General features: G+C 36.7%; 1 protein-coding gene across 3 annotated transcripts in view; it reads right to left on the minus strand.

Moving 5' to 3' along the window:
• Positions 1–14,234, minus strand: part of THADA (THADA armadillo repeat containing) — a 372,355-nt gene that overhangs the window by 258,992 nt on the left and 99,129 nt on the right. For all 3 annotated transcript variants that reach the window (XM_053589884.1, XM_053589885.1, XM_053589883.1), the window contains exon 26: positions 362–453. In XM_053589884.1, coding sequence (XP_053445859.1) covers positions 362–453 — 92 coding nt within the window. The remainder of the gene's footprint in view (positions 1–361; positions 454–14,234) is intronic.

Here is a 14,234-nt window from a genome sequence, read left to right on the forward strand (position 1 = left end):
AAAATTAAAGATATTATACAAGCTAGAACTTAAGGACGCATCAAGAGAAAGCAACTTAAGACATTTCAAAAATACTTGAAGAAGATGCAAAGGAAAAAAATCTGCAACGTTGCACTAAAAAACAAGCTCTACTTTTCAGCCCCAGCTGCCTTGCTAATTTTTGTTGCTTTGAAAGGTCCACTTATTTAACAGTTGGTATTTTTGCCCCAGGGCTTAGAACTTGGCAGCATAGGTTAATTCATTATAGTAATTTTATAGTTTTACGCTCTAGATCAATCTATAAAAGTAAGCACAATTTGGAAAATTATTTTTGGCCAGGACAATATTGTGTAAAAAGTAGTTAGCATTAGAAGGAGCTTACCTATTTGTTTTGGAAAGTTCATCCTTTCCCTTTTTAACTCCAAAAATTCTTGTGATCAAGGTACTAAAGAGAAGCGTAGATGAATTTCTCACCTAACATAAAAATAAACACACAAGAAGGGTTAAGAAATACTCATGGCATAGAACCAACATTTACAACACTCCAATTAGATATTCAAAATCGTTACCCAACTGGCCAGTATAAGGCTAAAGAAAATACAGTTTGTGTTAACAGAATAAGACAACTTTCGAAAAACTTTATAATAATTAACTCAAAGACTTCCTTTTATTTATTTATTTATTTTTTGAGACAGAGTCTCACTATTTTGCCCTTGGTAGAGTGCTATGGCATCACAGCTCACAGCAACCTCAAACTCTTGGGCTGAAGCAATTCTCTTGCCTCAGCCTCCTGAGTAGCTAGGACTACAGGCACCTGCCACAATGCTCAGCTATTTTTTTGTTGTAGTTATTGTTGTTTAGCAGGCCTGGGCCAGGCTTAAATCCGCCAGCTTCAGTGTATGTGGCTGGTGCCCTACTCACCGAGCTAAGGATACCGAGCCTCAGAGACTTCCTTTTAAATAGAGCTCTACAATCCAACCACATGGCTACCACACAGCTTTTTCCTACATTTCTAATATTACCATCAATTGTTTTCATTATGTCTTTATACTTATAATCACACTGTTTTCAAAAAATTTTATTTTTCCATATCCTTCCTGACAGTGAATATCACACTTTCCTTTTTTTTCCTGTAATCACTTATCTATGAGAAAGTATTTGTAAAATCTAAGTTCAAAGAATCCACGTAATTAACATGGCCAAGAAAATAGTTAATATTCCCAAAATGTGTTTATTAACCTCATAATGTCAGTAATCTAAATAATTTTAGCCCTTAAATTATCTGAGATAACTGATTAATGAATATAACAGAAGTAAGAATTATCATTATAAACATGGAGTAGTGTTCTAAGATGACGAATCTGTCAAGATGCTTTCTTTGGATTATCACAAAAAATGTCTTGAATGTCATGGCATTATAGGGCTTTTTCAATTACTTTGTCAAATCAGAGTAAAGATGATATATACTGACTTCCCCAACAGCATCATGGAGAATATCCAGAAATGGAAGACACACACTTGCTGCCACTACAGAGTTGAGACTCTAGGTTAGGAAGGTTCATAACCATATGGTACATTAAAAAGCAATGTAAGAAGAAAGGTCATTACAAATAACAATGTAAGATTTAGAAAACAGCTCCCTGAAAGCAATGCAGTAAGGGTCACAAACTCAAATGCCCACAAGAACCAGGAAGAGACAAGAGGCAGCAGTTGGTGAACTGTGTTTAATGCAATCACTATTCAGCATCAGCTGAGTTGCAGCCATGAGGAAATAAAAGCCCACGGTTGCCAGATCTTTAGCTTTTTCAAGACAAGCCAGAAATCTGATTTTTATGTGAAATCTCACTGTTTTGAAATGTTGGCAATGTATTAAAGAGAAAAAAATATACCATGAAAGCCAAATAAAACAGTGATGACCACCAGTTTGCAACCTCTCCTCTGAAAGTCCAGACCTGACTCAATTCATCCACAGAGACCATAGACATGACCTTTACAGATACACTGGCATAATTCACACCAAAACTGTAATGAAACCCTAAAACTGGAAAGATCCGTTTATATTCTGTTAATAGTCAACAAACATTAATGCAGTCCCTACTACATGTCCAGCCTAATATCCCCAAACAACAAATCCACCCATCTTGTTACTTTGTCAATATCACCTCTGCCCTAGCTCAGGTTTTGATTATCTCTTACCCAATCTATTAAAATAGTTCCCCAAAGACTCTTAAGCCTAAGGTAACTTAGTAAAAACATCTGGGACCACGCCTTCTCTCAGAAATCTCACACATAACAGAGAAAGTAGCAACACAAACTCTATCTTGCCCTTGAACCACAAGGACTGACAAAGGTGCTAGATGTAGTAAATAAAAATAGGACTGCCTGGAGATACTAAGAAATGAGCACCTTAGAAAGAACTGCAGAAGACTAATTTATAAAGCAAAAGGGTACACCCTATAAACAACACTCCTTTGATTCAACATGCTAAAGGCAAGAGACATACATTCTTTTAGTAATATTGAAATGGATCAGTGGGGTCCAGTTCTGTCCGTCTCACTCATCCTGATATGGTCTGTATGTTTATGTCCCCCTAAAATTCATACAATGAACTCTTATCCCTTAAAGTGCAAGGGCTTTGGGGGTATGATTAGGTTATGAGGGCTGGAATGAGTGCCTATATAAAAGAGGCCTGAGAGAGACCCCTACGCCCCTTATACCATGTGAAGACACAGGCAGAAGACACCCTCTATAAATCAGAAAGTGACGGTTCACCAAACACTGAATCTGTTGGCACCTTAATACTGGACTTCCCAGCCTTCAGAACTGTGAGAAATAAATTTTTGTTGCTTCTAAGTCATTCAGTTTGTGGTGTTTGTTACCGCAGTCCAAATGGACTTAGACATCCATTATAAAGTGCCCTCATTAGCAGCCAATCATGATCATTACACAGCAGGTGTGGCAAAATCATTTACTCTATCAGGCCTTCTGCATTTAATTACTTACATTCCCAGAAAAACTATTTTGTAAAAAAAAGCTTTTCCTGATCAGCTATTTGATTACCCTGTCAGTAAAGAATTATTTCCATATATTTACCAGTTTTCACAGTAAGTTCATGCCATAGCAATCTCCAAATGTGATCAAATGATGATTTAAAATTTTTTTAAATAATTCAAAACCATAAAATTTACCATTTTAAAGTGTGCTATTCAGTGGTGTTTACTATAGTCACAAAATATAGTAGTGATAGGATACTATCACTAAACTAAATTTCACAGCATGTTCATCATCCGAAAATGAAACCCTATACATTAATTGGCATTCTCTATCATCCTGCAGTAGGAAAGCACAAATCTGCTTTCTGTCTCTAAAAACTTACCTATTCTGGATATTTCATATACCTGGGATCACTTAATATATGTATGGCCCCACATGCCTGGCTTCGTTAACTTAGCACAGTGTTCTCAAGGTTCACACATGTCGCTACTTTTTATGGCTAAATAATAACCCATAATTCGGATATACTACTTTTTAAAAATCTATTCATCGTCTAATGAACATTTGTTTCTGCTTTTGGCGATGACGAATACTGATGCAAAGAACATTTATGTACACATTTTTGTATAAATGTTTTCATTTTCCTGGGTGTATACCTAGAAGTGGTACTGCTAAGTCTTACATATAGTAACTCTACATTTAAGGGAAACCGCCAAAGTGGTATTATCATTTTGTTCCAAATTTCAACAATTCTCCAATTTCTCCACATGCTCCCCAATATTTGCTATCATCTATCTTTTTTATTTTAGTGGGCATGAAATGGGATCTCATTGCTGCATTTCCCTAATGCCTGTGATGTTAAATAACTTTTTGTGTGCATATTGGCCGTTTGTATGTCTTTTGTGGGGAAATATATTCAAATAATTTGTTCTTTTTAAAACTAGGTTATTTTTCTTATTGTTGAGTTGTAAGTCTTCTTTATATATTCTGGGCACTAAATTCTTAACAGATATATATGAGTTGTAAGTATTTTCTCTCAGACTGTGGGTTGTCTTTATGCTGTTGTGGTGGTATCCTTTGAAATATAGACATTTTTAATTTTGATATTTATCTTTTTGTTGTTGTCGCTTATACCTTAGGTATCATATCGAAGAAACTGTTACCTAATCCAAGGTATAACAATTTATGTTAACTTTAAAAACTTTCACATTACAGTTTTAGCTCTTACATTTAAGTTTTTAATAATTTTGAGTTATCTGAATATAGTATATATTTGCATATGTATACTATATTATACTATGAATATAGTATATATTTGACAGTAATCAAATTTATTTTTTCTGTACCCACTTGTATCCAGTTGTCCTAGTACCACCTGTTGAAGGCTATTCTTTCTCCACTGAATTGTCTTGGCACACCTGTTTATGAAATGTGGGGGGTTGTTTCTGTATAATCAATCCTATTCCATTGATTTATACTCCTATCCTTATGCCATATATCTCTTGTTTACTGTTGCCTTGTACAAAGTTTTGAACCCTTTGAGTTCCTCAAATTCATTGTTCTTTTTTTTTTTTTATTGTTGGGGATTCATTGAGGGTACAATAAGCCAGGTTACACTGATTGCATTTGTTAGGTAAAGTCCCTCTTGCAATCATGTCTTGCCCCCATAAAGTGTGACACACACCAAGGCCCCACCCCCTCCCTTCCTCCCTCTCTCTGCTTTTCCTCCCCCCACACCTTAATTGTCATTAAAAGTCCTCATATCAAAATTGAGTACATAGGATTCATGCTTCTCCATTCTTGTGATGCTTTACTAAGAATAATGTCTTGCACTTCCATCCAGATTAATACGAACGATGTAAAGACTCCATTTTTTTTAATGGCTGAATAGCATTCCATGGTATACATATACCACAGCTTGTTAATCCATTCCTGGGTGGGCATTTAGGCTATTTCCACATTTTGGCAATTGTAAATTGAGCTGCAATAAACAGTCTAGTACAAGTGTCCTTATGATAAAAGGACTTTTTTCCTTCTGGGTAGATGCCCAGTAATGGGATTGCAGGATCAAATGGGAGGTCTAGCTTGAGGGCTTTGAGAGTTCTCCATACTTCCTTCCAGAAAGGCTGTACTAGTTTGCAGTCCCACCAGCAGTGTAAAAGTGTTCCCTTCTCTCCACATCCAAGCCTGCATCTGCAGTTTTGAGATTTTGTGATGTAGGCCATTCTCACCGGGGTTAGATAGTATCTCAGGGTGGTTTTGATTTGCATTTCTCTAATATATAGGGATGATGAACACTTTTTCATGTTTGTTAGCCATTCGTCTGTCTTCTTTAGAGAAGGTTTTATTCATGTCTCTTGCCCACTGATACATGGGATTGTTGGCTTTCTTCATGTGGATGAATTTGAGTTCTCTATAGATCCTAGTTATCAAGCATTTGTCTAATTCAAAATATACAAATATCCTTTCCCATTGTACAGGTTGTCTCTTTGCTTTCATTGTTGTCTCCTTAGCTGTATGTACAGAAGCTTTTCAGTTTAATGAAGTCCCATTTGTTTATTTTTGTTGTTGTTGCAATTGCCATGGCAGTCTTCTTCATAAAGACTTTCCCCAGGCCAATATTTTCCAGTGTTTCTCCTATGCTTTGAGGATTTTCATTGTTTCATGCCTTAAATTTAAGTCCTTTATCCATCTTGAATCAATTTTTGTGAGTGGAGAAAGGTGTGGGTCCAGTTTCAGTCTTTTGCATGTGGATATCCAGTTCTCCCAACACCATTTATTTAATAGGGAATCTTTCCCCCAAGGTATGTTCTTGTTTGGTTTATCAAAGATTAGGTGGTTGTAAGATATCAGTTTCATTTCCTGGTTTTCTATTCAATTCCAAGTGTCTATGTCTCTATTTTTGTGCCAGTACCATGCTGTCTTGACCACTATGGCTTTGTAGTGCAGCCTAAAATCTGGTATGGTGATGCCCCCAGCTTTATTTTTATTACTAAGAACTGCCTTAGCTATATGGGGTTTTTTCTGGTTCCATACAAAACGCAGAATCACTTTCTCCAATTTTGAAAGTACGATGTTGGTATTTTAATAGGAATGGCATTGAATAGGTAGATTGCTTTGGGAAGTATACACATCTTAACAATGTTGATTCATCCCATCCATGAGCATGGTATGTTCTTCCATTTGCTAATATCCTCTGCTATTTCTTTTCTGAGGACTTCATAATTTTCTTTACAGAGGTCCTTCACCTCCATCGTTAGGTATATTCCTAGGTATTTCATTTTCTTTGAAACTATGGTGAAGGGAGTTGTGTCCTTAATTAGCTTCTCATCTTCACTGTTATTGTCGTATACAAAGGCTACTGACTTGTGGACATTGATTTTATATCCTGAAACATTACTGTACTTTTTGATGACTTCTAGGAGTCTTGTGATTGAGTCTTTGGGATTCTCCAAGTATAGGATCATGTCGTCAGCAGAGAGGGAGAGTTTGACCTCCTCCGCTCCCATTTGGATTCCCTTTATTTCCTTGTCTTGCCTAATTGTATTGGCTAGAACTTCCAGCACTATGTTGAATAGTAAAAGTGACAGAGGACAACCCTGTCTGGTTCCAGTTCTAAGAGGAAAAGCTTTCAGTTTTACTCCATTCAGTAAAATATTGGCTGTGGGTTTCTCATAGATAGCTTCAATCAGTTTTAGAAATGTGCCACCTATGCCTAATATTGTGGATAACATTTATGGACTTCCGTATATTAAACCAGCCTTGCATCCCTAGGATGAAACCTACTTGATAATGATGTATGACTTTTTTGATAAGCTGTAATCTATTGGCTAGGATTTTGTTGAGAATTTTTGCATCTATATTCATGAGTGAGATTGGTCTGAAATTCTCCTTTTTGGTTGGGTCTTTTCCTGGTTTTGGTATCAGGGTGATGTTTGCATCATAGAATGTGTTGGGCAAGATTCCTTCCTCAATTTTTTGGAATAATTTCTGCAGTACAGGAATAAGTTCTTCCTTGAAGGTTTGATAGAATTCTGGTGTGAAGCCATCTGGACCAGGGCATTTTTTGGTTGGAAGCTTTTTTATTATTTCTTTCATCTCAGTGCTTGAAATTGGTCTGTTCAGGAGCTCTATTTCTTCCTGGCTAAGTCTAGGGAGAGGGTGTGATTCCAAGTATTGATCCATTTACTTCACATTCTCAAATTTCTGGGCATAGAGTTTCTGGTAGTATTCAGAGATGATCTCTTATATCTCTGTGGGATCACTTGTTATTTCCCCTTTATCATTTCTGATTGAGGTGACTAGAGATTTTACTTTTCTGTTTCTCGTTAGTCTGGCCAATGGTTTATCTATTTTATTTATTTTTTCAAAAAACCAACTCCTTGTTTCATCAATTTTCTGAATGATTCTTTTCTTTTCAATTTCATTGATCTCTGATTTGATTTTGGATATTACTTTTTCTTCTACTGAGTTTAGGCTTAGATTGTTCTTCTTTTTCCAACTCCATAAGGTGGCTTGTGAGTTTGTTGATGCGCTCTCTCTTTTTCAAATGTAGGCATCTAAAGCAATAAATTTTCCTCTCAAAACTGCTTTTGCAGTATCCCACAGGTTTTGGTAGCTTGTGTCTTCATTGTTGTTATGCTCAAGGAAGTTAATGATTTCCTGTTTTATTTCTTCCTGCACCCATCTGTTATTCAACAGAAAACTGTTTAATTTCCATGCCTTTGCGTGGGGTCAAATGTTTTTGTTAGAGTTGAGTTCCACCTTTAGTGCCTTAAGGTCAGAGAAGATACAAGATAAAATTTCAATTATTTTTATTCTGTTGATAATTGTTTTGTGTCCCAGGATATGATCAATTTTGGAGAATGTTCCATGGGGTGATGAGAAGAATGTATATTCTTTATCTTTGGGATGGAGTGTTCTATGTGCGTCTATCAAGCACAGTTGTTCTAGGGTCTCATTTAAATCTCTTATATCTTTGTTTAATTTGTTTAGAGGATCTGTCCAGCTCTGTAAGAGGAGTGTTAAAGTCCCCTGTTATGATGGTATTATCAGATATCATATTGCTCAGACTAAGTAAGGTCTGTTTCAAGAATCTGGGAGCATTTAAATTCAAGAATCTGGGTGCATAAATATTTAGAATTGAAACATCTTCTTCTTGTATTTTTCCCTTGACCAATATAAAGTGACCATCTTTGTCTTTTTTGACTTTAGTTGCTTTAAATCCACATGTATCTGAAAATAAGATTGCAACTCCTCTTTTCTTCTGAATTCCATTTGCCTGAAAAATTGTCTTCCAACCCTTGACTCGGAGCTTTGTCTTTTGAAGCCAGGTGTGTTTCTTGCAGACAGCAAATGGATGGCTTGTGTTTTTTAATCCAGTCAGCCAATCTATGTCTCTTCAGTGGGGAATTCAAGCTATTAACATTTATTGAGATAATTGATAAGTGTGGTAGTGTTCTATTCGTCTTATTTTGTGAGAGTCCGTTGCTTATCTTTTACATCAGTGTGGAGGTTAGGTTCTGTCCTTTAATTTCTGAGTTCTTACTTTGCTGCTGATCCATTGTGATGGTTAGTGTGTAGAACAGGTTGAAGTATTTCCTGTAGAGCTGGTCTTGTTGTGGCGAATTTCCTCAATGTTTGTATATCTGTAAATGATTTGATTTCTCTGTCAATTTTAAAGCTTAGCTTAGCAGGGTATAGAATTCTGGGCTGGAAATTGTTCTGTTTAAGTAGATTAAAGGTAGATGACCATTGTCTTCTTGCTTGGAAAGTTTCATTAGAGAAGTCTGCGGTCACTCTGATGGATTTGCCCCTTTAGGTCAACTGGCACTTAACTTCTGGCAGCTTGCATAATCTTTTCTTCCGTCTTGACTTTGGACAGGTTCATCACAATGTGTCTTGGAGAAGCTCGGTTAGAGTTGAGGCGACCTGGGGTCCGATAACACTCTGAAAGCAGTATGTCAGACTCTCTGGTGATATTTAGGAAATTTTCTTTTATAATATTCTCTAGTATGGCTTCCATTCCTCTGGGGCATTCTTCTTCCCCTTCCGGGATTCCTATAACTCATATGTTGGAACACTTCATAAGGTCCCATAATTCTGACAGTGAACATTCTGCTTTCTCTCTCTTCTTTTCTGCCTCTTTTACTGTCTGAGTTATCTCAAGAACTTTGTCTTCTACCTCTGAAATTCTTTCTTCTGCATGGTCTAACCTGTTGCTGATACTGTCCATTGCATCTTTAAGTTCCCTAATTGACTGCTTCAGTTCCTTCAGCTCTGCTATATCCTTTCTATATTCTTCATATCGTTCATCTCTTATTTGATTCTGTTTTTGGATTTCCTTTTGGTTATTTTCCACTTTATTAGCAGTTTCCTTCATTGTTTCCATCATTTCCTTCATTGTTTTCATCATGTGTATTCTAAATTCCCTTTCTGTCATTCCTAACATTTCTTTATTGGTGGAATCCTCTGCAGTAGCTACCTCATGGTCCCTTGGAGAGGTTCTTCTGAACTGGTTCTTAATGTTGCCTGGAGTTTTCTACTGATTCTTCCTCATGAGTGATTTCTTTTATCTGTTTCCTTGCCATAATTTTCCTTTCACTTCCTCTTGCTCTTTAAGTTCCTGTGCCTGTGGAAGCTGTCGGCAGGATTAGGCCGATCGAACACACGCAACCACTTGCCAGTTTTCCACTGTTTCTGTCCTCCTCTTGGGGTCCAGAAGTCTCTCGCTGGCTTCCTGTATCCTCAAAGGGATGATTATAGGCAGATCCCACCAGCCAGAGATGCCTGGACTCTTATCTCCCCAAACTCATGGTGCCCAGATGCAAGGAAGCTGTTACTCAGCCGCCACCTTGCTTTCTCAGTCCTTCATTGTTCTTTTTTAAGATTGTTCTGACTGGGGCAGCACCTGTGGCTCATTGGGTGGGGCTGGCCCCATATACCAAGGGTGGCGGGTTCAAACCCAGCCCTGGCCAAATTGCAACAACAAAAAAAATATCCAGGCCTTGTGGCAGGCACCTGTAGTCCCAGCTACTCAGGAAGGTAAGGCAAGAGAATCACCTAAGCCCAGGAGTTCGAGGTTGCTGTGAGCAGTGTGATGCCACGGCACTCTACTGAGGGCGATAAAGTGAGAGACTCTGTCTCTACAAAAAAAAAAGATCGTTTTGACTATTAGGGTTCTTTGCATTTCCATATGTATTTTAAGATCTATAAGAAAAGGCCAGAAAAAATTGTAACAGACATTGTGTTGAAACTATAGATCAATTTGGGGACTATTGCCATCTTAATATCAAATCTTCCAGTGATGAACATACAATATTTATTTAGGTCTGTAATTTTTTTGAACAATGTTGTGTAATTTTCAGCATACAAGTCTTCCACTTCTTTTGTTAAAATGTTCCTAAACATTTTTAATGCTCTTACCAATAAGATTATTCTCTCAATTTCATTTTTAGATTGTTCATTATAGTCTACTATTGATCTCATGTCCCATTACCTGCTCAAGTTGTCTATTTACCTGTAATTTGTATGTGTGGATTCCTTAGGATTTTCTACATATAAGATCATGTCATTGAAAATTAGAGCCAGTTTTGCATCTTCCTTTCCAATCTAGACGGCTTTTATGCATCTTTTTTTTTTTTTTTTTTGAGACAGTGTCACATTATGTCACCCTGGGTAGAGTGCTGTAGCGTCACAGCTCACAGCAACCTCAAACTCTTAGGCCCAAGCAATTCTCTTGCGTCAGCCTCCCAAGTAGCTGGGACTACAGGTGCCCACCACTGCGCTGGCTATTTTTTTTTTTTAATTGTTGTCATTGTTGTTTAGCAGGCCCTGGCTGGGTTCAAACCCACCAGCCCCAGTGCATGTGGCTGGCACCTTAACCACTAAGCTACAGGCACCAGGACACGATTTTTATTTCTTTTTTTTTTTTTTTACACTCTTAGATTACAGTGTTTAATGTTTATCAAGTTACATTTCTACAGCTAGCAGGATAACATGAGTTACTAGGACTCAGACCACATCCTTGGTAATCTCTACTGGGCACGATTTTTATTTCTTATCTTTGCCTAGCTGCCCTAGCTAGAGCCTCCAGGACAACACTGAATAGCAAGTGTAGAAAATGGATATCTTTATCCTGCTCCCGATCTTAGGAGGAAAGCTTTTAGTCTTTCACCATTAAGAATGTTGTCAGCTATGGGTTTTTCACTGATATCTTTCATCAGGTTGAGAAAGTTCCATTCTATTCCTAGTTTATTAAGTACTTTTACATGAAATGACATTGAATTTTGTCAAATGCTTTTTCTGCATCTGCTTAGACAGTCATGTAATTTTTGTCCTTTAGTCTATTTATATATTACAGTAGAGTAGCTCCCGTTATCCACAGTTTTGCTTTCTGCTATTTCAGTTATTCATGGTACAGTATAATATGGTATTCTGAGAGAGACACTACATTCACATAATTTTTATTATAGTATATTATTATTAGTTATTGCTGTTATCTCTTACAGTGCCTAATTTATAAATTGAACTTTATCACAGGTATGTATGTATAGGAAAAAAAATGTATAAATAGGGCTTGGTACTATGTAGGTCACTATGAAAGTTTTGAGACAGACTGTGATATGGTCCATGATTTCACTTCCAAGAAACACATCAGCAGCATCCTTTTTGACTCACCATTCTCCGGTCCAAGTTTCAACCTGCTCAGTTTATCAGTGCTATTGGGAGGGCTTCATTTGTTTCTGTCTGAGCAGATTTTTATGTTTCTTGATTTTAGTGTACCTCAAAACTTTCGTAATGACCTACGTATGCATGGTTTTAGTATCTACTGGGAGTCTTGAGACATCTCCCCCTTGGATAAGGGGGGACCATTGTAATTGATTTTCATATGTTAAAAAATAGAGACTTTGTGGGCGGCACCTGTGGTTCAAAGGAATAGGGCCCTGGCCCCCTATGCCAGAGGTGGTGGGTTCAAACCCAGACCCGGCCAAAATCTGTAAAAAAAAAATATATATACATATATATTTATATGTATATATATTTATATATTTTTAAGTCTATATATATATATGTATAGATATTTATATATTTTTTATATATGTATATATTTATATATTTTTTAAGTCTATATATATAGACTTTGTTTTAGAACTGTAGAAATTATACAAAAGAATGTTAAAAGGAGTTATTGTAAATATAAAGCAAAATAACTTGACAGAATACTTGTTACTTAAGATAGAAGAATATCCTTAGGTTTTTATGTGATAGTATTAATGGTTCAAGGACATCTCTGTTTCAGGTACCACTTGTTATTGTTTAGTATTTCATCTGTATTTTCTGTCCCTGTCTACTATTAAGCTAACAAGAGCAAAAGTGAAGTAGACATAGAATTGAGAAAGAGGTTTTTGACTGACTGCATTATCAACTCTTAAACCACCGTTAATAAATGCTAATATCAATCACTGATAGCTAATCTCAAATGTGAGTAATGAAAAAAAGCATGAAAGGGGCTAATGTATTTTGAAAAACTCAGTAGAAAAGGCAATGAAAACATGTCCCTTTAGGGAAGGATAGATGAAGGAGAAGACAAGTAAAAAAGGAGAGCAAAGACAAAAAAAGTAGGTAGTAGTAAAGTTGAAAATGGAGAAATGAGAATAGCTGCTAAATATAGTTATGAGCCTCATAATAATATTTTGGTCAATGATGGACAATAATTCCCACTGCCCTTATAGTATTCAGTACAGTAACAGTACAGTAACATGTGAGTTTCTAGACTAGGTGTATAGTGGGCTGTATCAAGGTGTTCACATGATGATGACATCCCCCAGTGACACATTTCACAATTCTCAGAATGCGTTCTTGTTATTAAGTGGATACATGTCTGTGATTCCAGTCATAATTGATCTTTCTCACAAGGGAAATATCACAAAATCTTCCTACTCCCTACCTCCTTCTCCACCATACCCCCAACACATGGCTGATAGAGACATGATTCAGCTACAAACTGTCAACTGCTATCAAATGTTTCTCGTCTTTTCACCGAGTACATAAACTTTTTCTTTCCTTTCTGGCATGAAAAAGCTTCCAGACTTGTATAGACACATAAGAGTTAGGTAAAAGAAAAAAATATTAAGTTACACAAAGCTGTGCGTGCACCATAATATATTTATTTTTTTCTCATGTGTGTGTCTGTGTGTGTATATATATATACATATATATGGCATTTCTGATATAACATAAATGCTTCCTTGATAAATATTCAAATAATATGAATGGACTGCCTGCTATGTATAATCACATAGTAGTTTAGTCATTTATACTCCATATACCTTCACCCTTAATAGGCAGTCAACATTCTTTAGGGTGTGATATGTGGATATGACACTTAAAAATATTTTATCCACTAGACCTCCCATTTGATCCTACAATCCCATTACTGGGCATCTACCCAGAAGGGGAAAAAAAAAATCCTTTTATCATAAGGACACTTGCACTAGACTGTTTACTGCAACTCAATTTACAATCACCAAAATGTGGAAACAGCCTAAATGCCCACCAACCCAGGAATGGATTAACAAGCTGTGGTATATGTATACCATGAAATACTATTCAGCCATTAAAAAAAATGAAGACTTTACATCCTTCGTATTAACCTGGATGGAAGTGGAACATATTGTTCTTAGTAAAGCATCACAAGAATGGAGAAGCATGAATCCTATGTACTCAATTTTAATATGAGGACAATTAATGACAATTAAAGACACAGTGGGGGTGGGGGAAGGGGAGAGCAGAGAGAGAAAGAAGGAGGGAGGGGTGGAGGAAGGAAGAGCAGAGAGAGGGAAGCGGGGGTGGGGTTTTGGTGCATGCCACACCTTTTCGGGGCAAGACACGATTGTAAGAGGGACTTAACCTAACAAATTCAAGCAATGTAACCTGGTTTCTTGTATCCTCCATAAATCCCCAACAATAAAAAAAAAAAGAAAAGAAAGAAAAAAAATATTTTATCCAATGTACATGGTATAAATTTACAGGAGAAGAAATTTTTTCTAAAAATATTTAAATGAAATTTGGGTTCTAGTTTGACTTCGATCACTTCTTAGCCATGTGACCTTGAAAAAGACACTTAAAACATAAGGTTACAAATCCCTCATGTGTAATCAGGAAAACTGTACTGAGTTTATAAGCCTGTGACTAAGTAGAGTCCAGCCACGTTCTGGAGTTCATGGTGACACTCTTCTAAAGTAGCAGAACATTTCTCC

This window comes from Nycticebus coucang, chromosome 4, assembly GCF_027406575.1.
Source record: "Nycticebus coucang isolate mNycCou1 chromosome 4, mNycCou1.pri, whole genome shotgun sequence".
NCBI classification, from domain to species: Eukaryota; Metazoa; Chordata; class Mammalia; order Primates; family Lorisidae; genus Nycticebus; species Nycticebus coucang.